The 23,882-nt window shown below is 42.2% G+C and overlaps 2 protein-coding genes across 2 annotated transcripts; one reads left to right on the plus strand and one right to left on the minus strand.

Moving 5' to 3' along the window:
* Positions 1-1,890: 1,890 nt before the first annotated feature.
* Positions 1,891-3,953, plus strand: tsr2 (TSR2 ribosome maturation factor; the record flags this gene model as incomplete). The annotated part of the gene is made up of 5 exons (XM_080853506.1): positions 1,891-1,971; positions 2,293-2,383; positions 2,492-2,583; positions 2,756-2,923; positions 3,352-3,953. The coding sequence occupies 5 exons, from the start codon at positions 1,891-1,893 to the stop codon at positions 3,475-3,477; spliced, it is 558 nt and encodes a 185-aa protein (XP_080709632.1). The 3' UTR covers positions 3,478-3,953.
* A 448-nt stretch (positions 3,954-4,401) lies between these two features.
* srpk3 (SRSF protein kinase 3) lies at positions 4,402-19,864 on the minus strand. The gene is made up of 16 exons (XM_080853496.1): positions 19,823-19,864; positions 19,237-19,345; positions 17,851-18,446; positions 17,186-17,294; positions 16,832-16,919; positions 15,748-15,835; positions 15,515-15,621; positions 14,913-15,078; positions 14,010-14,035; positions 8,255-8,486; positions 7,690-7,938; positions 7,479-7,576; positions 7,010-7,117; positions 6,583-6,652; positions 6,276-6,368; positions 4,402-5,438 (listed from the first exon to the last, which is right to left on the minus strand). The coding sequence occupies exons 1-16, from the start codon at positions 19,836-19,838 to the stop codon at positions 5,254-5,256; spliced, it is 2,340 nt and encodes a 779-aa protein (XP_080709622.1). The 5' UTR covers positions 19,839-19,864; the 3' UTR covers positions 4,402-5,253.
* Between the last annotated feature and the right edge of the window lie 4,018 nt (positions 19,865-23,882).

Below are 23,882 nucleotides of genomic sequence, written 5' to 3' on the forward strand. Positions count from 1 at the left end.
ATATAGCTGTCAAAGATACAGATAATGGATACATAGCATTTCTGTCAGAATAGAATCATTTATTTTTCCCTATTTCTATAAAACTGTGACAAACAGAATTCTTTAGTAACATTCCCAGACATGTAGAATCATCTAACATGAAGTTGATTACATATTCTTAAAAAGGAAAGTGCCTTCACAAATTGACTTTAAAAAGAAAAAATGTCGCCTTACTTTCAAAGATTGGTAAATCGAACAGCAAGAAGAGCAGTTGTTATTTGCTCAGAAAAAAAGGTGCAGTTTGAAATGAGTAGAGCATCATAGATGCACTCTGATTTGTATGGGGGGGAAATACACATGGTGCAGTGTGTTTGCTACATTTCTGGAGTCTATCCCTTAAAAAACACAGGCTTTTTTTGTTACTGGAAATCCACAAATAATTTTAAAACATCATGCAAGAATCTTTCATATGATATTTTTCAACGAGTCGACTGTTTGAAGTACATTTATCAATCACACAGTTAAATATGTGATGCTCAAGTTTTGGTCAGTATGACAGCAGCCATATTTTTGCGTCACACACTATTGCAAATGCTCCTTTATGTGTACTGTGAGCAGCTTCTGTTTGTGGACTGCTATTGGCTTTTATTATGAGTCAACACCAAAGTTATCTGCAACCTTGCATGGTATAATTCTTCCAGAATACGTACTAAAGCTTATACCTTGCTATGTGATCCTTAGTCAGTTTCTTCCAAGTCACTGCAGAATATAGCTGTTATGGAATAACATACTTTTGATCCAAGTATGTAAGAGACATCTTGAATATGTAATTGTTGTAAATTCATGTTTATTCAGTGTATTCAAGAAGTCTATAGTTCAATAAAGATGTGTACATTTCTCAAGATAATTGTTTGTTCTTATCAGTCAAACACTTGTTGAATGATTTCTACCTGACCAGATTCTCATCTCTGAACGAGGGGAGAACATTGGAAGGCTTAGTTCTTTTCTACATTGCCTTTGTATGTTTCAACACTGTGGAAATATTTTTTCATGTAGCTTTAAGTTGCCTCCCCCCATGTAAGAACACGTTCTGTCTAATGCTGTCTGATGAAGTAAGCCACTCGTATCTGTAATCTATCAGTTTAAATATCTTCAATGCTGTGATCTGATGAGATCAGTGATCAGAGATCAAGTGTTCCTGAGGTCGTGTACAACACTGCCTGTAGGAATGTATCTAGAATCTTATTTCTCGAGTCCTTAGTTTCAACTCTTTAAGACGTGATCGAGATGCTAAGAACAGAGCCTGTAGTAAACCCATCAGCACCTGTCTCTAAGCCATGTGATAACAGAAGTGAGGTGTTTGTGTAGGCTCTAAGCCAAACAAGCTATCCTTAAATGCTGGTGTTGATGTGATAGGGAGGTTGGCCATTCTTACTGTTAAAGAAACAGTCAAATGTTACATTTTCTTGGATTCATGACTTTTATACTGTCTCTGCATGTGTAGGCCTCCTATGGTAAACTTGCACATTATCATGCCTGTAGCAGTTCTTATTTATTATATGTTTCGTTATAAAACAGGATAAACTAAATTATTAGGTACGTTAAATAATACTCACTGGTTACAGTAAACATAAAAAGACACTAACTGAAAGGTGCCGCAAGGCAATGTAGTTTTTCCAACAAAATGCTCTGCTTAATTTCCACATTGTAAACACATGTTTACCATTCAATTTATTGACAGTTCTGTCTAGAAATGTACATGTAGGCCTACAAAAAACACCTCCAACATAGAACTGAAATGTCAGAAGGGGTGAAAACGTGGGTTGACTACATCTTGCATTGATTCTTCGCCCTTTCTATCTAGACAGAAATACTTCCGTTGATTGGTAATGTCTTCCAGGTTATTCCAAAATGGCAGCGCTCCTGAAGTCTACACGTGAACTGTTTACCGAAGGAGTAAGAGCTGTTTTGGAAACCTGGCCTGTACTTCAAGTAAGTAATTGTCAGACAGTGTTGGGGATATGATGCAAGCATCGAAGATATTTATCTAAAACGCACAGTTTTGCATTTCCTTTTGATATTCTGACGAGAGGCATTCGGCTAATGTGTTAGCATCCCTGCAATAGCCGACCATGAGCAACTCAAAGTAGCGTTGATTTACCAGCAACAGCCTGATTTTTTGTGGTAATTTAATGAAAATTAATTTGATCCGTAAGTTTTCTTAAAGTTACCTTACCTCCGAAGAATGAAAATTCTGTGTGCAACATTGACGTTTGTCAATATCTGACCGTCCGTGTTTTGGTCCTGCATCAGATCGCTGTTGACAACGGCTTTGGAGGCGTGTACGGCCAGCAGAAAGCAGACTGGATGGTGGATGCTGTGCAGCAGTATTTCCATGACAACAGTAAGTTATGCATTAAAATGTATTGCTCCGAAAATGAATATACTCTTTTGTTCAGGGACATTCTGAGTTTTCTTGCGCTTACAGTTACTGTGTTCTCTTTATTGATAGGTGATCTACAGCAGTATGAAGTGGAGGACTTCATATCAATGTTGCTGAATAATGAGTTTGATACCATGGTGGATGATGGCAGTTTACCTCAGGTATGCTGATCAAAACAGATTTGTCTGACCTAAATGACAATAGTAGTTGTTCGCTGTTTTTCTATCAAATGAACATGTGTCTGTTTCAAGCATTCAGTACAATAAAGATGTATTGATGGTAATCCCCAAACTTCTTCTCCCAGTAATGTAAATATGTGTTTCTGCTACACAGGTGGCTCAGCAGGTTTGTCAGATGTTCACGCAGTGTCAGCAGGGTAAACTGGAGGAGGTGAAGGGTCAAATAAACCAGCTGGCCCAGAAGAAGAGTGCAGGCAGGGTGAAGGCCACTGCTGTGAGGAGCACAGAAGAGGAAGACATAAGTGACGAGGATGACCCAGAGGTGCGTTCTATCTGCATTCAAATATGACCAGGGGTTTGTCCAGAATGACATACAGAAAAGAGTCTGTCTCTCTGTTCAAATTAATTTTTAGGGTAATCTAATGATCTCAAGCTTGACATCATAAGTTACTAAATCATTATGAACAGTCTTGTGATTTTGAACTGTCTTGTGATGCTTGCCTGTGTACTACCCCTCTAAAATACTGCTATCTCAGTGGTTTTGCCTGATTATATTAAGCTTTCGCAGACAAAGCTATCCCGGTATTAATCTTGTTTGCAGTGACTTCAGCGCAGTTTATAATGCAAATCGATTTAGCTATACCTTTAGTTTGTCATGATGATATAGACTTATTGTCCAGCGACTTGCACCTCCCTAACTGCTTCATGCTTGAAATTCTTAATTGTTCTTCCCTTCCGGTTGACCCAAAGGCCATGGAGTGTGATGGAGCAGCTGAGACGAGCTCTAAGCACACTTCTCCCCGAGAAGCCAAACCCCCCACCCCTCCCCCAGACGAGGCTGAGGACGGCTGGACGGTGGTGCGCAAGAAGAAGTGATGCAGAGTTGTTGGGCTCAGATGTAGCCCTTGAGGGGTCAACAACCAGGGCATGTGTGACTGCCGTCATGTTAATTTCTCCATTACAGGCTGCTTGACCCCCTTCAGTGGGGTCATCAGGCCAGCAGAACTGACTCGCACACATGATGGGTCGAGCTCAGTGACTTTATATGCTTCCTGTTATTTTCCATTAACCCCAGCAGTGACAACAAGGCCAGCTGCTCATCAGTGGAACTAGGTGAAGGCTCAGGAAGACTTGCAGATTGAGTGCAGTTCTCAAACTCACCTTCACATGTTTCTATATCATGTCTGTCCAGAGTGTCAGTTAGAAGGAGGTTCCACATTGCTGTCTGGTCTGGCTTTATATGGCATTATGTGATGGCAGGGATGCTTGAAAAACTGGACTGCCGGCTTCGTCCCTATTCTGTGCGGATGAGAACTCCTTTGGGGTGGATTACAGAGGGGAACCCTGTAGGAAAACGCTCTTTTAAATTAAAACTTTCAACAGTTTTCAGTGTACTGTTCTGAATGTGCCTTACTGACAAATGTGTCAAGAGTTGGATGGTAAAAGTAAACCATATTCAGATGTATGCATTCCTTGCTTTGATCCTCTAACAAGATTTTTGCAGTTACATCATGAAAGTTAATAGAATGCTAAATACAAATTGCAGATGAGAACTTGTATGTAGGGCCAGTAGAAACCTTAATGCTGTGCTAATATGGCCAAACAATAATTTCAGTAGCTGTGATGGAATGGCAAGTTCACACTTCAACAAAAACAAACAACTTAAGAACTAAAGAAAATAATACTAGTCTTGATTCACTGCTCTGATACAAATATTGTCATAATAGCATAATAGAAAAAGTTAACTCTTCAACTTGATTTTGTATAAATAGCACCATTTATCACAGAAAGCACTCTGAAGAAGTTGATCATCTCAGTTGAGGTTTATTTTAACTTTATTCTCTGGTCTCCAGTCACGGTCATACACAGTATTGTATGTTCACGAACAACAAGCATTCCACACACCAACTGGCGAACATATATAAAAAAGTGAAGGCATGTTCCCCCCCTATTTATCATTTTTACACATGGCATATCAAGGCACTATTTTAACATATAAATACGTGACCAGCCGACATAAGACGACCATACATGTTGAAATCGATCAACAGACTGCAGACATTTTATTCCAAACATTTACAGAAATCAAAGCTCCTTAATAATAATAATAATAATAATAATAGTACTTAAAAAGAAACATAGACTGAGGTTACACTGTGGCTAGCTGTGTGCTCAGAGTCAGGTAATCTGAAGTTTGTCTTACCATAATACATTCGGACATGTGGTCACCTGGGAGTATAGGAACTGACTGACCACTGAGAGGGTGGTTGGGATAGTGCTGGGAAAGGATTAGCATTGTGTGTGTGTGTGTGTGTGCGTGTGCGTGCAATTATAAGCGAAGAGGTGATCCAGTGACAGAGAACTAGCATGTTTGTGTGTGTGTGTGTGTTGAGACAGTACATGAACTTTGGGAGTTGCTCCTGTGCATGTGTGCCTGAAGAGTGTGCATGTGCATAAGGAGTTGCTCCAATGCCTGTGTGTGTGTGTGTGTGCGTGCATATGTGCAAGGACGAGTTGCTCAATCCTGTGATTGTGTGTAAACAGTGTGGGTGTTTAAGTTATCCCAGTGTGTATTCTGAGTATTTCCAGTGCATGAATTATGTCTGGGTTTGTCAGGAGTAGCTCTAGTGAGTAAAAGTGTGTGCGTGTGTGTTAGGAGTTGATCCAGGGGTGATGCAGACACTCTGCTGCTGTGGCCCTCTTCTCTGGTAGGAACTCCAACATGGTGAGCAGGAAGTCACTGAACTGGGCTGCCTGTTCCAGGGGCCACTCGTACTTCTCCAGCAGGACCTCAAACAGACCCCACGGCTTCAGGTTGGCAATGTGCCGCAGCTCTCCTGTTGAGTACACAACACACACACCAGATCAAAATGTATACATTTAACAGTCACAAAAGACACACACACAAATATATGTGTGTGTGTGTGTGTGTGTGTGTGTGTGTGTGTGTGTGTGTGTGTGTGTGGGTGTATATATACATGCGCACACAGAAACACACATGGAGTAACATCATTTTCCCCAAGATGCATTTTTAGCCTCGTTCCATTCCACAACATTTCATTCAATGGGTATGTGGATGCATTTGGTGCCCCCTGGTGGTCAAAATGTAAAATGCTCTAAGGAACAACATTAAAAAAAGCAACACATTATAGCGATTTTTAGCCTTTGAAGATAGTTAGAACACACACTTGAGGAAAAAAGGCTATACAACAACAGATGTGAAAACTGTATACAGAAAGAGTATGAGTGTGTGAGGGACACAGACGAGGGCAGGTGGTTGGTGGTGTGGTGTGACGTACATCTGCCTACAGTGATTTAGTGTGTTGTGTTGGCAGACGTGGGCGGATTTAGAAAACAGGTGACAACTTGAGTTACAGAAACAGGAGCTGTTTCTGATGCCGAACCTCTGAGTGTGTTTTTGTAACTGAAGATCTTGGTCAAGCACGTTTCTCAAAGGTTTAGTAACACTGTCGCGTTTAATGGCCCTGACAATCTTCCCTTATGCCTATTTTTAGACGTGTTACACATACACACACCCTGAGACCACAGAAAGGCCTTGTAAATAACACTAAAGCACTAAATATGCCCCAATTCTTTCGGAAACACAACTGATGTAAAACCAGAAGAGTGTCTTAAAGACATTTCTTTATGCAGCGTTTGTCCCCATGTCTTACCTCGGCGGTTGAAGTATTCGCGAGAATAGCGTCCTGAGAGGGCGTGGTGAGGTGGAACAGTACCCAGCAGCTCGATGATGTGAGCTATGTGATCTGCACAGAGACAGCCAGTGGGCAGACAGATCAGACAAACTCAAACAACCTCAGCGCACCCAAACACACTCCTGGCTATTCACATTGATCAGAGTTGACTCTCTTGTTTCGAGTTTGTTTTGGTTCTTCGCTGGTGCTGCTGAACTCCAAAAAGTGTACACAAAGCAGCAGCCATCATGTCTGACAACAGAGAGGGAAAGAGACAGAGACAAACCTTCATCTCTGGTGTAGTCCTCTCCTGAGTGAGGCTCGAACAGATAGTCCCCGGTGGCCAGCTCAAATGCCTGTGTGAGCATTGAACACAACAACAGAAACACACACATGAACCTCTCAAGAGGAAGCTCAACAACACTGCTGTACACATAAGAACACAACACAGACCCATTGAAGTAACAATGGATAAACAGCCACAGTCCACATACTGCAACACACACACAAGCCATGTACACTCCCTTTCATCTAGTTAGTTCTAGGAAATGGTGTTAAGAACAGCCACAACTTCTATTCTTAAAGTGATTGAACACATTCTACACACACAATAGGCTGTTGTAGTTAAGGTAAAATAAAGGACATGCTATGTGACTCCATTTAGCAGTGAAGGGTGATGCATGAAGGGTCTGTGGTGGAGGGGCAGTCCTCACCATGCAGGCTGTGCTCCAGATGTCTGCGGGGGTGCCGTACTCGGCCCCTATGAGCACCTCCAGGGCACGGTACTGACGCGTCTGAATGTCCTCTGTGAAGTGCTTGTGCTGATGGAGCAAGAATGGGAGAGGCATCTTATTATGGACGCTACACCCTGCTAATGACACACTAGTTGCATAAAAGGCCAGTAAACCAGAATTAGAATTTTTATTTAAATTTACAACGGCAATCATTTTGAAAGATCAATGCCAAGGCTAACACAGAGGGTATGCTCATGTGTTGGTTGACTACTTACTTAACTAAATATGATTACAAAACTGCCATATATGGGGAGCAATAAGTAACTGCATCTATCTATCTATGTATAAAAATGTTGTCATCCATTAGGAGTAATGTTCCCAAACATGCTCTAGAGACCTTGGCCTCTAGACTGGCATAGGTTCTGGCTGCATCCCTAAGGACACTCACCACCCAACAGGCGTTGCCCAGGTCTGCGATCTTGATGTGGATTTTGTCGGCATTCTGCGGTTCCATTGGGTTCACCAGGAAATCTGCAGCAGAGTACGCTAATGACACAAACACATACCAGTCTGGTTAAACAACAGTGGGCATTCAGGGCCAGGAGTCTCAATCAAGGTCTTCCACCACCTGAAATCCCCCAAGATAATAAGTCCCTCACAGCTGGAGGACAAGAGGGAGTGCTGGCTGTCTCTGCCGGTGGAGTAGCCTGACAGCGTGGAGAAGGCCGACTCAGAGGTGGTCGACAGCACCGACCCGGACATGCCCGACAGGCCCGAGCCCGGGCTGGAGAAGCGCATGGGTCCGCCGTAGCCGTTACAGCCCTCCTCCAGCCGCGAGGAGCCAGACCCTGGGCTCTCCTTACTGCGATGCTTCCTCTGGTTCCTGTTACCGTTCGACACAGAACAACCTGCACAGGACAGGAGGAGGAATCAATCAGGACCCTATATCTCAAACCTCATATTTAATGGGTGTTATTTTGTATGTTTTATGTGTGAGCTTTTCAACTCGGTTTCAATTTTGGCATGGATGCGCTACAATCGTCTCCTGATGTTGTTGACTTCCCTGAACCTCAGTGATTGAGCCTGATTTCATTTGTATTCATTTGCATTTGTATAGGCCCAAGGATTTCAACCATATAGTATATCTATGCATCTTCCAACCCACCTAGTGCAAAAACACACAGGACATTCCTCAGGCGTATGGGTCTGATCTCTGGGTCTCACCTGGTGGGTAGCAGTCAGCCTCCTCTTCCTCCTCCTCCTCGTCTTCGTCCTCCTGCAGCCTCCACAGGGCCCTGGCCTTGCTGCCGGCCGCGGTGCTGCTGGGGTCGGTGGGGGCAACGCCGTCCAAGTCCTCCATGCGCTGCAGGTCCTGGACCCGCTCCTCCAGCAGACGCTGCTGCCGCTTGGCCTTCCGCTTTAGCTTCTTCTTCTTGTTCTTGGAGATCTTCCCCATCTACACGGCAGCAACAAGAGGCAAGAGGACGTCAGAGTCAGAGAACACTCAAGAAGGTAAAATGGACACTTCATTCAATCTGTTAATTATTATTAAGAATGTTGGATTATTAATAAGTGAATACTGAACAACTTTTGAGATGATTTGAAATGATTTAACGAGCTAAATCTAAATGAGTAGATGCAGCGTTATTGATTGTAGGAATTAATGCTGTAAATTCAAATGCCCACCCTACTATAGAATAGCTCCCAAAAAACGAGACGGTGTTTGCTCAAGGTGTGTGAGAATGCAATTTGTGTGTGTGAACTGAGTGTGAAATACAACAAGACCAAAAATTGCAACCACGCTTATGAGAAGCACCCCCATCTCTGAAAATAACGTTGCGCACTGTGGCCCCAAAAAATAATCTACCGTTGGCCTATTTGGATGAGTAGCGCACTGACGCAGCAATCTCCAGCCATGCGGCCTCAGTACTGTACCAGGGACTGGACAGCTGACATCCGACACCATCTCACCATTTCCTGCCGGGGGGAGGCTATTTCAGGCTGCCGGTCAGCTTCTCAATCGGGGTGGGTGGGGGTATGCGGCCACTGAGACGGCTGTTCCTCTGAGGGCCAGTGTTGCCGAGGGCGACCGATTTGAGTCACAAGGCGCAAGGCGCAGACACAAGGCGACATGTGTGAGGCGGAACGCGTGCGGGGCTCTCATGACGAGGGAGGAGTGTACAGGGAGACGGGGGAGGAATGCAGGAGGGGGTTGGGAGGGTTAAAGCCGCAAAGCCCTGAACTGTAATGCTACGACTTCACGTCTGCACAACACTACGACGCCGTGAGATTACGTCTCTGTCTGACATTCTTAGAGAATCTACTGCAAAAGGTCTACACTTTGCGCCACAAAAATTGCCTGTACAGATTGCAAAACTGGAGCAATACAGGGGTGATAACCTGTAAAGCTCTTTACATCAAGTCTCCAGAAATGATGTCAGCATCTCTGGGGCACTGACACAGTAAACTGCACAGTGCACTTACAATGACCCAAAAACGCCTCCCATGGCACCACACAGGTCGAAAATGGGCCAAGCCACACCAAAGTCCTGGATTCGATTCCTACAGAGTACAAATAATGAGTGCACAATGTGTGCCCTCACTGTCCTCTTTACTGCTTTGAATAAAGCTAAACAATATTACCTCCGTGTCACTGAAATGCCACGAGCTGTCAGTCTGCATCTGCATGCCTCTGCAGATGGCCCAGCAGCAGGACTGCCATCGATCAGCGGCTGCTGTGGGTTTACATCTCTGGGTTACCGCTGTCAGCGGATAACACTGCTGAGATTACAGCAGGGGGAATGCCCAAGCACTCCAGACCATAGGGATGCTGGGCCAGGTGGCCTTTAGGCATGTTAAAGATGCAAAGCAGCACAGGGCCCTGACATTTCACCACACACCTACTGAAAGGAACCAGTCAGGCATGACTGTTTTGAGGTGCTGATGCCAGATCTGTGCATAAAAAGATGACCCCGTCCACTCGCTGGGCTAGACTGACAATGCTTGCATTGGCAGAGAGCGTCATTCTTCACACTCACAGAGGAAGAAAAAAAAAAAAGGTGAATAAGTGGAGGAATAAATATATAAACAGAGACACAGACTGTGACAGCAAAAGGCATAACAGCTGTTCTCAGGCTCACAACTCAAAAACCTGATGTTCACATCCAATGCAACCACCTTCTCTCCACCTCAAAAAACTGAAGTTGGCAGACAGACCCTGATGAGAGCTGCCTGTGCTGTTCCCGCATCTCTCTCACACACAAACATGCTGAGCGGTGTTAGGTTGGCAGAGTGAGAGTGTGCGTGTTGAAGACACTCTCGGATGTGTTTCAGTGGCACGTCTTTGCGCTAATTGGGAAATATTAATACCCCAGTCAACGACGGAAGCAAACTGAAGTGAAGTGGGGAATGTTTATGAAAAGCACTGCTGGAGATGGTGCAAATTAAACTTTAAACAGCCTCCAAGGGTGATGTGGTGGCCATGTCTTAGCAGAGTATGTGTTTGATTACAATGGCAGTTTGCAAACTTGAGTCAGGCAGATAAATTACTTTGGGTATGACTATGACACTAAATTGCAGAGTGATTAGAGGAGACAAATGACATGGTTCAGATCAAACAGGTACAAGAGTAATATCTTTGCTCAATTTGAACTTGAACAGAATGCAAGACACTCTGAAATCCAATGCATGAAGAACTGAAAACTTCAGAATTATGTATGTAATCAACCTTAAACATTTTCGTTGATAAAGGATTAAAAAACAAGAGCTTGAGTTACATAGTATAAATCTGTTTACATCTTTTTTTTTTTCTGGGGAATGGAATTTCACAGGTTAAAGGTGACAGGTATGTACAAGTAACAAAATCTCGCTTTCTCTCATGATAGCCACAAATAGAAGATTTTCTTCGGAACAAAGTCATAATATAATCCTCTTGCTATTCAATCCATACATAACATCACATGCATAAAGTGCAATGGTGACTAAGTGCAGTTAACCCACCAAACCACCACAGCAGATGCTACTATACCAGGGTATTATTATAACAGTGTAGTCAGCATACCAGACGTAACCAACTGAGAAACCTCAATACATCCACTGATTAAGGAAAACAAAAAGTCCCTCCATTTTGAGTTCTGTCTGAACAAATCTACGCTGCATCTACACGCTCGCAACACTTATGTCGAAGCCATTTTTCACTCTGGTCTCCAAAAGAAACACAAAGAAAGGGTTTTGATTGATACGGTTCAAATGTATATAAGGGTCTCAAGGTTATGACAATCAATACAAGAGTCTTCTCATTCGTTCCCTTATAGATAGATCACAGTGACCACGTTTGCCAAGCTGGACTCTCTCCCATAACTTAAAGTGGCTGAACGTTCTTGTTTTTCATTCAGGCAAAGTTTTGATAGCAGAATGAAGACCCTGGGGCTCCATTAAAGCAGCAGTAAGGAGCTTACTACATTAAAGGCATGTTCAAATCTTGTAAACAACAACAATAGCATGTCTAGCGCTGAAAAAAGCTTGCTAGCATGCTAAGCTTTTGGCAATATGGTTGGCAATGTCATACTCAGATGGCTTTTCCTACATTACAAACACCATAGTGCTTAGCCTGGGAGCCAGGGCACCAGGTATGTTAATCGGCCCTCGCATGACCATATTTCTGAAATTAATTTGAATATGATACCAAAACTGCCCATACAAACATACTGCAAGATGTGGCAAACTGTGGCACACTGTTACTTACACAGCTTGTGTGACAGAAACCCTGTACACCCTTAGTGAATATGAGCAAATCAGGATATGAAAAAATGTGTCTTTGCTGTTTATCCTCTTGGTCTTTCACTCAAAATATTCACACAAAAAATAACCTTTTCATTGAAGTAAAATTATAGAAAGAATTATTCTTTTTTGACATTAAATACATTTTTTTTCTCCAAAACGCGGGTGCCACAATTATTGGCACCCCTAGAAAATCTTATAATAAAATCCAACTGAAGTATATTACCAGTCATGATTTACATTTTTAAGTTCACCTGTTTGATTACAAACTCTTAACTGGTCAATCATGACTTCCTGTTTCACTCGGGTATAAATATGAGGTGACACAGGCCAAATACCCTTAGTCATTCATCAAGATGGGAAAAATAAAAGAACACAGTGTCGAAGTACGACAAAAAGTTGTTGAGCTGCAGAAATCCGGAAAAGGATATATGAAAATATCTAAACAGCTGCAAATACCCATTTACACAATCAGGGTAATAGTTAAGAAGTTCAAAGCGATGGGAGATGTAAGGAATCAGCCTGGAAGAGGACCTGTCTGTAAATTGACCCCACGCACCGTGAGGAGGATGGTTTGACTGGCAAAATAATCTCCAAGGATCACAGCTGGAGAATTGCAGAGGTAAATTGAGTCCTGGGGTCAGAAAGTCTCCAGAACTACCATCCGACGCCACCTACATCATCATAAGTTGTTTTGGAGGGTTGCCAGAAAAAAGCCTCTGCTGTCGTTAACAACAAACTAAAGCGCCTACAGTTTGCCAAATGTAAGTCAGACTTTCAGTGGGACCAAGTTATATCGTCAGATGAGACCAAAATAAAGCTTTTTGGCAACAAACATCAAAGGTGCGTTTGGCGTAGATAGAAAGATAGCCATACAGAAAAAGCACCCCATACCCACTGTGAAGTATGGTGGCGGATCTTTGATGTTGTGGGGCTCTTTTTCTCCCTCAACATCTTGTTAGGATACATGGTACCATGGACTCCATCATGTACCAGCAGATATTCATTGAAAACCTTACAGCCCCCTCTAGGAAAAATGGGCCGTGGTTGGACCTTCCAGCAGGACAATGATCCTCTCAAAATGAACACAAAAATTGTTCACCGACCGCAGAATGAAGGATTTGCCTAAACCCCATAGAAAATCTGTGGAAAGAGCTGAAGCTGATTCTACAAGCGTTGACCTAAGAATCTGAAGGATCTGGAGAAATACTGTATGTAGGAATGGTCTCAGATCCTGTGCCATGTGTTCACCAACCTCATCTCGCATTATAGGAGAAGACTCAGAGCTGTTATCTTGGCAAAGGGAGGCTGCACAAAACATTAAATTAGGGGCACCAATAATTGTGGCACACCTGTTTTGGAGAATAATATTTATTAAATGTAAAAATAATTTTACTTCAATGAAAAGGCACGATTTTTGTGAATATTTTGAGTGAAAGACCAAGAGGATAAACAGCAAAGACATATTTTTTCATAGCCTGTTTTGGTCACATTCACTAAGGGTGCCAATAATTGTGGAGGGCACTGTACAGTATGTGTGTGGTGTCTCATTGGTAGTGTGCAGATATTCCTTTAAATGAGGAATGATGGCTGGATAAAGCAGAAGTGTGTGAATCAATAATGCAACCGGGTGTGGAAGCTTTTCTATGTGACCCACCATCTTAATGCCTTGTCAACATAAGCCTGAAACATAAACCATGGTGACCATCAAAACAACAAAAACGTTTCTCAAACTAATTTCTTTGTGTTTCTTTCAGAGACAAACATGTAAGCTCATTCATATACACAAAATATGACATATATAGGGAACATTAAAAAAAAAAAAACACAAGTGGGTTTCTATGATACTGGTATTGATGGGATTAAACATGTTAACAGCAGAGACACCAGAGGCCAATGTTAGAGTGAAAGCAGCATTAGTAAAGAGCAGATCTTGTAATTCATGAAGTAGTCATCCATCTATCTAAACAATGAACACTAAATCTCAAAGAGGGATAATGGGTTTGTTTTCCTCTATCAGTGTGCATCACAGAGTCCCATCATGCATCATGCTGACTGGACCAACATGTTATGAGGCCCAAGATGATAAATGTGGCTAACTGTTCACACCATGACACTACACCCTCTCCCGTGTTCTCTTGTTTTTTTTTTTGTCTTATTTTTTTTTTGGGAAGAAAAACAGGCACGGCTCTGGACATACCTGATTTTCCCTTGGGGCGGAGCTAACTGCCATCAGAAACAGAAGTGGGGAAAGGAGGGGATAGATAAACCACAATGATCACAAAGAGAAAGGGGGAAAAAAAGAAAAGAAAAAAAAATTAAACAAAAAAAACAGGACAAAGTTAGAAACCAAATAGAGACCGAGAGGAAAAGAAGATGACAAGAATTTACACCAATGAGAGAGAACCATGAGAATGAGAGAGAGACATAAGGAGATAGAGAGAGATAGAGATGGACAAAGAGGGGGGAAAGACAGAGAGAAGGAGAGAGCGAGAGATGCACAGCATGCAGATAAACATCCAGACACATTCCATTTACTAGCTTTAGGATGGAATTCAATTAAGGCCTTTAAGCCGCTAAAATCCACTCTACCTCAGTTACAGTCATCCAACAAATACTTTGGCTGAACTCCCTTTGGTATTAGATCTGGCTATGACAAGTCACTGATCAAGATATCATCACTAAAGAGTTCACTTCAGTCAGAAGATTTTTCTAATTGACAATAGAAGAAACAAACATTTTATTTAGCTTGTTCGTGTCAGATGTAATAAGGTAGTGTTACAAACCTGACATATCTTAGGTGAGCATTCTACTCATCTGGAGATTTACTGATGTGTAAATACAAATTTTGAAATTGTGACTAATTCCATAAACTGTTCAGACTGTTTTGACTCAAACTAAAGACACAAGGACATACAAGAACGTTCACAATGAATACACCATTCATTCCAGTACAAAAATGTCACACATTCAGCTACCGCTACACTCCCTAAGCAGCAGCTTTTGGCATGTCATTAATGCTAACTAACTAGAGGGTGTGGCCTTGGCCTGAGAAGCAGCAAAGAACTAAAGTGCAAACATGTCACAGATGGGCGTGGCTTACCAGAGGAGCCTGAAGGGGGCGGGGCTCCAGACTGCTGCCATATTGTGGCCTCGGCTGCCAGGCGACGTATGTACACCTCGTTGACATCCAGCAGGATGTTCTCAGGTTTGATGTCTGTGTGGATGATTTTGCATTTGCTGTGCAAGTAGTCCAGGCCTTGCAGGACCTAAGAGAGAGAGAGAGAGAGAGAGAGAGAGAGAGAGAGAGAGAGAGAGAGAGAGAGAGAAGACAAATGGTGTATGAGATCTGAGGATCAGTTACATTGCGATGACAGGGAGTGAGGATTCAGACTCTGGCTTCAGCACTCACATAGCTCACGCTGACATAACTGAGATATTTTACTAGCATAACTGAACAGATATTCAACAGTCAGAACAGTGTACTTGACTGCATGGTTACCACATGTCTGTAGTCTGGAAATAACTGGAATAAACATAGGATTGGGTAAACAGGACTAGCCCAATATTTAAAACCTTAAAAGAATTCTAACAAATATTAAAAGACCCTGGACTGACATGGACACTGGACTGACATGAACATAGCAAGTATAGTGAGTATGAATATGAGTGAAAAGGGCTGTGGGTCGAGAGGCCGTGGCCTACCTGCTTGAGGATGCTCTTGACACAGACCAGAGGCAGGCCCATGTAGTTGGACTTAATGATGTACTTCAGCAGCTGGTGGCCAAGCACCTCGAGCACCATGCAAACATCTTAACAGGGGTCAGGGTTTAGGAAATGCCTCCACAATCGGTCTTCCATTCAAACTGACATTTTCAAATTTCATTCAGTTAACCTTTCTATGGTCACCAGCAGTTTGAGTACTTTGGCAAGGATACGAATTCCGTTGATGCCGGATATTTTGAAGTCATCGATGAGTTGTACAATAGTCTGTCGCTTTGGGTCTGTAGGGTCACTGTCACGAACCTGATGTAAGCATGACAGTTGGTTGAAACCCAAACATTTAAAATACAAAGAGTGTATTACATTATTATTACTAATATTATTTTTATTATTATAATAATAATAATTATTATTATTATTATTATTAAGACAACCAGATAACAATGCAATGATACAGGCTGCTCTTTGTAGCAAGTACAACTAATACTAGACATTAGTCATTTTTGTTTCAAGTTGCATATAATAAATGTTGCCTCATCATAACAAATTTTGCATTATATGTGTGGTGATGGTGTTGATGGCTTGTAACACCCACCAACGTAATAACTTCCCACCAACGTAATAACCCTGCCAACGTAATAAAAAAGTGTGCATTTCAGACGTAATAGCCCGGCCAACGTAATAATTTCCTGCCAACGTAATAATTCTTGCCTCCTGCCAACGTAAATTTGTGTGTTTATCAAGAAAGTCCTTTTGCTGGATTTGTTTGTGTGAATAACAGTTGCAATTAAATGCAGACTAAATCTTTCATTGTGTTTCTTCTTGTGTCAAAAGTGTAGACTATAACTGTGAACACACTTATAAAACATGTCCCTGCTATGTACTGATAGATCACTGATAGACTAATAGGCCACTATGAGAAACATAAACTATCATTGTCACTTTCATATGTGTCACATTGTCACATTTGTGTGTATGTGTGTGTGTGTGTGTGTGTGTGTGTGTGTGTGTGTGTGTTTGTGTGTGTGAATAGAGCCTTTGTGCAAATGTCTTTTCTGGGTGGGACTGCAGCGTTTTACAGTCTTTCAACGCCTGCTACCTGTCCCTACAGTAAGACTTGATAATAACAATATCGGTGAAAATAAGGTTGGCAGGAGTCAAGAATTATTACGTTGGCAGGAAATTATTACGTTGGCCGGGCTATTACGTCTAAAATGTACACTTTTTTATTACGTTGGCAGGGTTATTACGTTGGTGGGAAGTTATTACGTTGGTGGGTGTTACAATGGCTGCACTCACGCATTTCAGCAGCTTTATTTCATCCAGTGCTGTCTCTGTGTAGTGCTGGGCACTCTTTACCACCTTGAGCGCTACAAAACGCTTTCTCCTGAGAAAGGAGAGAGAGAAAGAGTGAGTGTGTGTGTGTGTGTGTGTGTGTGTGTGTGTGTGTGAAAGTGTGAGTGAGTGAGTGAGTGTGTGAGAGAGAGAGAGAGAGAGAGAGAGAGAGAGAGAGAGAGAGAAAAACAGTCTCAGTGTGACAGTGGCTTACTTACCAAGGCCTACATAAACATGTGATCATATAACCGTGCATCGCATTGCTTCACACACACACACACACACACACACACACACACACACTTCTTCACTACTCACTGAAGGTCCCAGCAAAGCCACACTGTAGAGAAGTGCCCCCATCCTAGTTTCCTCACTACATGGTATCTGCCATTAAACAAGTCTCCAATCTTCACTGGGTAGTATCCTCCTATAACATAAAAAATAAACCCAGTGTAAGAGACTCTACAAGACACAAAATGTATTACAGCAGCTAGTTGTGCACTGCTATTCATTAAAGTCCCATTCATTTCTTAAGATGTCAACACAGGGATAGTAGCACAGGTCGATAGAGCTCAGCTGGCATTCATTCAGCTGGCAAACATTACATGTTAAAATGAGCCAGTACGTAGAGACAAAAAAAGAATCAGCCGAGACCAATCTTACACCCAGGTTGACAAACAGCCCTTGAAACTAAGTACCTGCTGTTGTGATGGGACATAAATGAATGATTTCTCCAGAGCTAGGAAGACGGCAGTAAGTGGATTCTGCCAAACTATACACAAGGCTGAAGTGGTTTACAGCCAATCAAACGCATATGACAATACTGCTTGAAATTGAACTGACATATTTTAAAATATTTACAATAAATATATATAACGCTCACAAGACGTTTTTTCTGCTGTGATGGTTTTCTGTGTGTTGTTTTATTTTTGTCACTTGGCATCATATCACTCTCGTAAGCACTAGGATCTTAGGTGACGCACCCTTGCAGTAATCCGTTGGGTTTTCCTGCTCCTCATCATCTGATCCCAGCAGCTCAGTGGGAGGAGGGGTGAAGTCTGGCGGCGGGGGAGTGAGGCCATGTGGAGGGGGGGTCTCGCTCCGACCGGAGAGGGTCTGTGGGGTTGGTGGGGTGGCGGAGAGCACCGGTGACAGGCCAAGAAAAGGGGTGACAGGGACGGCTGAGGCGGCTGGAGGCGAGGCTAGGCTGGTGGGGGAGGGTGGCGCGGGATCGGCGGCTGGTGGGGAGGATGAGACTGGGCTGGGGATAGAGATGGGTAGGGACTGCAGCAGCGGGGAGGATGAGACTGGGCTGGGGATAGAGATGGGTAGGGACTGCAGCAGCGGGGAGGATGAGACTGGGCTGGGGATAGAGATGGGTAGGGACTGCAGCAGCGGGGAGGATGAGACTGGGCTGGGGATAGAGATGGGTAGGGACTGCGGCAGAGGGGCAGCGGGCTGCAGGTCAGGGGGACCCTGGGAAAGGTTTAGTGGAGGGTTGGGAGGAGATTTCGGAGGGGTGGAGGGCGTGTGGATCGTAAGGATGTGACAGAGTTCATCTGCAGTGGGCAGTGGGGGCCTGTAATAAGAAAAAATGCCATTTATTAACACTGAATACTGTACTGATGTGTCATTTTCATACAGTTTGTTGTTGTTGTTGTTTTTTTGTTGAATGAATTATTTCAAAAAGAATGCAGAACTCAGAAGGCAGAGGTTTAGGACTGATATTTCACCTAACAAATAATGGCAAGTAACACTATGACAACTATTGATGGTGAGCTTTAAACATCCTGAACCTAAGCCTTCCCACAGGGCACAGACAACAATGTTAGCCTTCATTCTGCACAATAGCTGTATTATGAACCAAGCCTGCCAAATGCAAGCCGCAGAAGAGGGAAGAGAGTGAAAGAGCAATGGGCCTGAAGGAAATGTTCATACACATGCATCAAAGGCATGACATTTAATAACTTAAATAACAACTTAATAATATAATAACACTGACGAAAATCTGGGTAATCAGTGTGAACAAAAGAAACCCCAGCGCTACTGTCAAGCAAGGTGGATCTATCCCGCATGTTATGAATTTTAAAACTATAACACCATTATGTAACTGCAGTGCTTAAACTCCCTTGACTGGTAATGTTTTGTGACGTGCGCAATGTGCATTGTTCAGTTTACCAGGGTTACATTAAAATAGGCACCAGGGGGGTGGGGGGGGAGACATGAGTCAATGTGCTTATCTGGAGAAGTGAGTCCCTCGGCCAGCCTTATGTATTTTTAGCACACATTCAGACAGAATCCCATCCGCAAAATCTGGAACACGCTCTGTTGGACGCACTGGTGGTGGCTGTAGCAATGGGAACACTCACCCAAGATCGAGTGGAGGAATGTTCTCACCAGATCCTTTGCGATGCTTCTTGGTTTTCTTTTTGTGCTTCTTGCCTGGGGTGCTATGCGGAATGTTGTTACCGCTGGAGACTGTCATGAATCAGAGAAAATGTTAACGATGGTAGCTGCGGCGACCCCCTTACTGCTAGCCACCTAGCTAGCCCAGCAGGCTTACTGCTGTTATGAGCACAGCATTACTAACGTTAGCTACAATAACACGCATGGACAGTTGCTGAAGGTTGCTCTAAGCAGTCGAAATAAGGCATGTCATGACATGAAATTAGATTGATATACACAAAACTGGATGACAGTGGAAACACGATTGCTTAAATAAAAAAACAATTTATGCCCTCTGGGTAACGAGGAGTGCCGAGGTTAACGGTAGCCAGCCAGCTATCCCTAGCATGCATACATCAGAATCCCGTGCTAGCGAGGAGAATTGAAGTTAAACATGTGAAGCTATCTTTTCATATCTCAACATTATTCCCTAGCCTTAACAAGTTCATACATTAACATTTACAATTTGAAACACGAAAACAATTCTGGAGTATTTTTAAAAACTCTCACCGTTCATCGATATCATCAGTGCAGCTGTCACCACGCACCGTAGCTGTTTTACTGATGGCGCATGCGCTTTACTGATGCGCACAGGACCATCCCGGTTGCAGTGCTGTAGCGCTGAGGTGGTGGATTACAGTTATAGTTCAGGTATTTAGGAAAAGCTTTTGTCCAAAGCGACTTACACAACATCTGGCAACAGTACAACAGTAAAAACAATTAACAATTCATACAAAATAATGGGATAAGCATAATGAAATTCATTAAACAATATTAAGTATAATTTCAAAGTAAAACCATCAATTGTTACCATAATAATAACAACAATACTAATACCAAAACAAAGATTATATTCATAAAGCATGCCTCAAACAAAGATTGATGATCTTCTATATTATAGAGTGTGAACCGACAAGACTTCAAGACATAAGCTACATGCTCAGGGCAATTAAGCTGGTCATCAATCCTAACACCCAAGTTATGTGCGCTTTTAGTAAGGGTCAATGGCGATGAAACAAATTGGATATTCATATTTTGTGGGACAGCCGGATTGGCTGGGAATACCAGGATTCTTTGAAAGTGAATCTGTCAGTGATGGTCTCTTATCCAAACTAAATTATCACTGAGGCATGCAGAAATTCAAGTTGATATTATGCAGTCATCCAGAATTGTAAATGAAAAATAGAAGGGGTCCAAGAACCAATTAGGTATACCAGTGAAGAGGTAGTGAGATTTTGACACTTGTCCCTGCCAAGACACACTTAATTAATGTCCATTGAGGTTTGATTCAAACCAACTGCGTGCTTTCCCCGATATTGTCAGTTCGGACAGCACAGAGAGGAGGATGTCATGGTTCACTGGGTGTTTCTGAATTCTGAATCCTTCCAAGCCGGGTTCTTCAGAGGCTAGGCAAGACTCCTTCCTTCAGAATAATGGAACAGCGAGTGTACAGGTGTACATCACTGAAATGGCCCTGCCTTCAAATTCTGTGCTACTTAAAAAAAAAAAAAAAAAGACTCTGGTACATGCTCTTTGGAATGTGGGTGCTTTAATAACAGAGTATACTGCATCCTTGAAAATTCTCGGAACAGAGGACTCTGTTCATGGTAGAATTCAAAGGATCCTTGACATTGGAATCCTTCAGCAGGATTCGGCGATGTAGAGTCCTTGAAACATAGCCGTCAAGGATCACTCTTGACTTTGAGAAACACCCACTGTGTCAAAGGCTGCTGACAAGACTTGTCAAATTAGAACTGATGACTGAGCCGAGACTTAAACTACTAACAATGCTTCAGTGACAGATAAAAGAGCAGTTTCAGTAGAATGACCACTCTTAAAACCAGACTGCTTAGGTTCTTGCAAATTATTCTGACAACGGAAATCAGAAATTTGCTTGCAGACTACCTTTTGAAGAATCTTTGACAAAAAAAGAAGGAAGACAGGTCTATAATCAGATGGGTTCAGTGAAGTTTTATCAAGCAAAGGAGGAACCTGAGCCTGTTTGAATAATGCCGAAAAGTTTCCTGAACTGAGTAAAGCATTGACTACATGCATGACAGCAGGTAAGATTTTTGGCAAGAGAGACAGGAGAAGAGTGATTGGAATGGGGTCCAGAGGACATGCCGTAGGACAACTATGTCAAAGCAGCAATAGAATGCAACATTCAGTCAGTAAGGGAATTCTGTGAAGAACCAGTGAAGATTAAAGTGTCACTGTTGTTAGGACACAGGACGGATAAGTGGGCTACTTAATATGATTAGGACATGAACAATAAATGGGACAAATGAATGAACGAAACAACATTAATGAAGCAAATAAAGCACTGTTAAAATTATATCTTTATTTTCCCCATACAAATTTCCATTTCATTTGCTCATTTTGGCTCCCAAATGTCTCTTAAACTGAGAGTAAATCTATCTGAGAAGGAAAAAAAAAAGACAGTTTCTCTGGACAATATTTACAGGCACATATACATAATTGTTAGCAAACTATACACAATGAAAATACAAAAGAGTAAAACAAGACTATGGTCTCACTTTTCCTTTAGTTCCGCTTACTTTATGAAATCCCCTTTCAGACTTTTCCCTTGTCAAATATGGAGATTTGGCAAGAATATTTAGGTTACTTCATTTGTAAATGTTACAGAATAAAAACTTGGCCATTAGGGCAGATATAATGAATATTAAACTTCAAAGACTTGCGCAGGTTGCAGAAGAAAGATCAAGGAAACAAGATGCCTTAAAAGAAGGTATTCATTTCTGAGCACATAGTATTATTCAGACATATTTGTCAGTAAACAGGTTTGCCAAAAGCTTCACCATCATGCACTAGTTTTTTACATACATCACACACATACAAATGTGCACATCCACACACACACACACACACACTCAGCAAAACTTGCGAAACACAAGCATCATGCGCTCAGAAACAGCAGCTATTGAAGCCAATGAGTCAATCAAATCACAGGCATGCATTATCTATGCTACGTTACAGTAATTAAGACTACACCAGAGGAGCTAGACACCGATTGAAAATCAAACAGCCAGACAAACAGAAGGACACGTGAGCAAAGCGTTTCCCACAGGTCTGAGGCAGTTCCTAATGCAATAAACTGCACTGTAAAGTCAGGATACAACGCTCCTGAATTTAACAACGGTTGTGCCAAAATACAGAGGCGAACACAAGTTGGACAACGATACACACAAGGATTTGCGGAGCCCTCAGCAGTTTTCACTCTATGCCATCTGTTCCTGTGAATTCCTGTAAAAACGTGAGCCATGGCCGGCCTTATGTGTTCCTGCTGGCCTAATTACACAGAGTTTACACCAAAACAGGCCAGTTGGGCCTTCAGATCACTCAAGTCACATACACAATCAAGAAGTGGTATAGATATATGTATATATGTATATAATGGGGTAGGATTACCGAAAATGTAAACACAAAGTGCTTAAGGTAAAAAAACAACAAAAACTACACAAAGTTTTACAATCCAATGATGAATACTAAAATAATCTCTATACACTAGCATCATCACCACCACCTACAACAACAAGAACTGAGTCAATATGAACGTGATCCTGAAAAAGCATTTGGAGTCTCTGAGAGCTCCATTTTGTGAATACAGAACATTAGAGCAATACTGAGATGAGTAGGATAAGAGGCTGTGATCAAGAGACAGATGCCTTGACCAGATTCCTCATCAACACCTTCTGATCAAGATGTCGAGGGACCCTTGGCAAAGCAATGTGTCATATAGCTTGCGTCTTCCACTTCACAAATGCACAGTCAAAAAGTAAAAAAAAAAATGGCAGGCGCCTGTCTCATTTCTTTTTTTGTGTGTTTGTTTTCCCCTACTCATTTGGCAAATGTCCAGCTCTCATACTTTACTTGGTAGTCGTTAAAAATGTTAAAAAGAAGGCACATTTTGGTTATGTATAAATAAGAACTATTTACAAGAAAATAAGTTAGTTTGTGTTCAGTGTCTGTTCCGTTTCATGTCCAATCACATTGCTGGCTTTCATGAAAAAAAAAAAAAAAAAAAAAAAAGAACAAATCACCACTGTGACAAACATCAGTTGATGATATACATCACCACTGCTCCACTAGAATCCCACCGCCTGTGACACCTGGATATGACCACTTCAGTTAACACCCACAGCCCAAATATTGTCGCTTGGGCCTTCTTATTTATTCATTTTAACAATTATTGCTATTCCTCTGTGCTTTGCGATTTCAAATGTTTTTCTAAGGCCAATGTGCTCCGTTAGTCCTTTTGATTGAGATATAAAGAACACTACATTGGAGATTTAAGGGCAGATGTGTACAGTATTATTCTAGGCTCAGTCAGAGTAATAGCAAGGTCCTTCCTTCAGTAGTCTATGTTCTATGGCCCCACAAGTGCTGTCCCCTTTCGACAATGAAATGCTATAAATCAATGCATTCTCACGCATGCATGCTCACACCACATAAAACATATGCGCACGCACACGCACACACACACACACACACACACACACACACACACACAAACAATTCCTGTTTGTATTTTAAAAAGTGTGTGATCAAT

The sequence above is a fragment of the Sprattus sprattus genome, assembly GCF_963457725.1.
Source record: "Sprattus sprattus genome assembly, chromosome: 16".
NCBI lineage: Eukaryota > Metazoa > Chordata > Actinopteri > Clupeiformes > Clupeidae > Sprattus > Sprattus sprattus.

Bases quoted from the DNA above. Each gene is read 5' to 3' on its own strand.
- srpk3 (XM_080853496.1), bottom strand. The intron at 17,295-17,850 runs GTGCGTCACCTA...TTTATGTTATAG, and splicing joins CCCAACGGATTACTGCAAGG to GAGGATACTACCCAGTGAAG. The intron at 6,653-7,009 runs GTGAGGACTGCC...ATGCTCACACAG, and splicing joins TCTGGAGCACAGCCTGCATG to GCATTTGAGCTGGCCACCGG.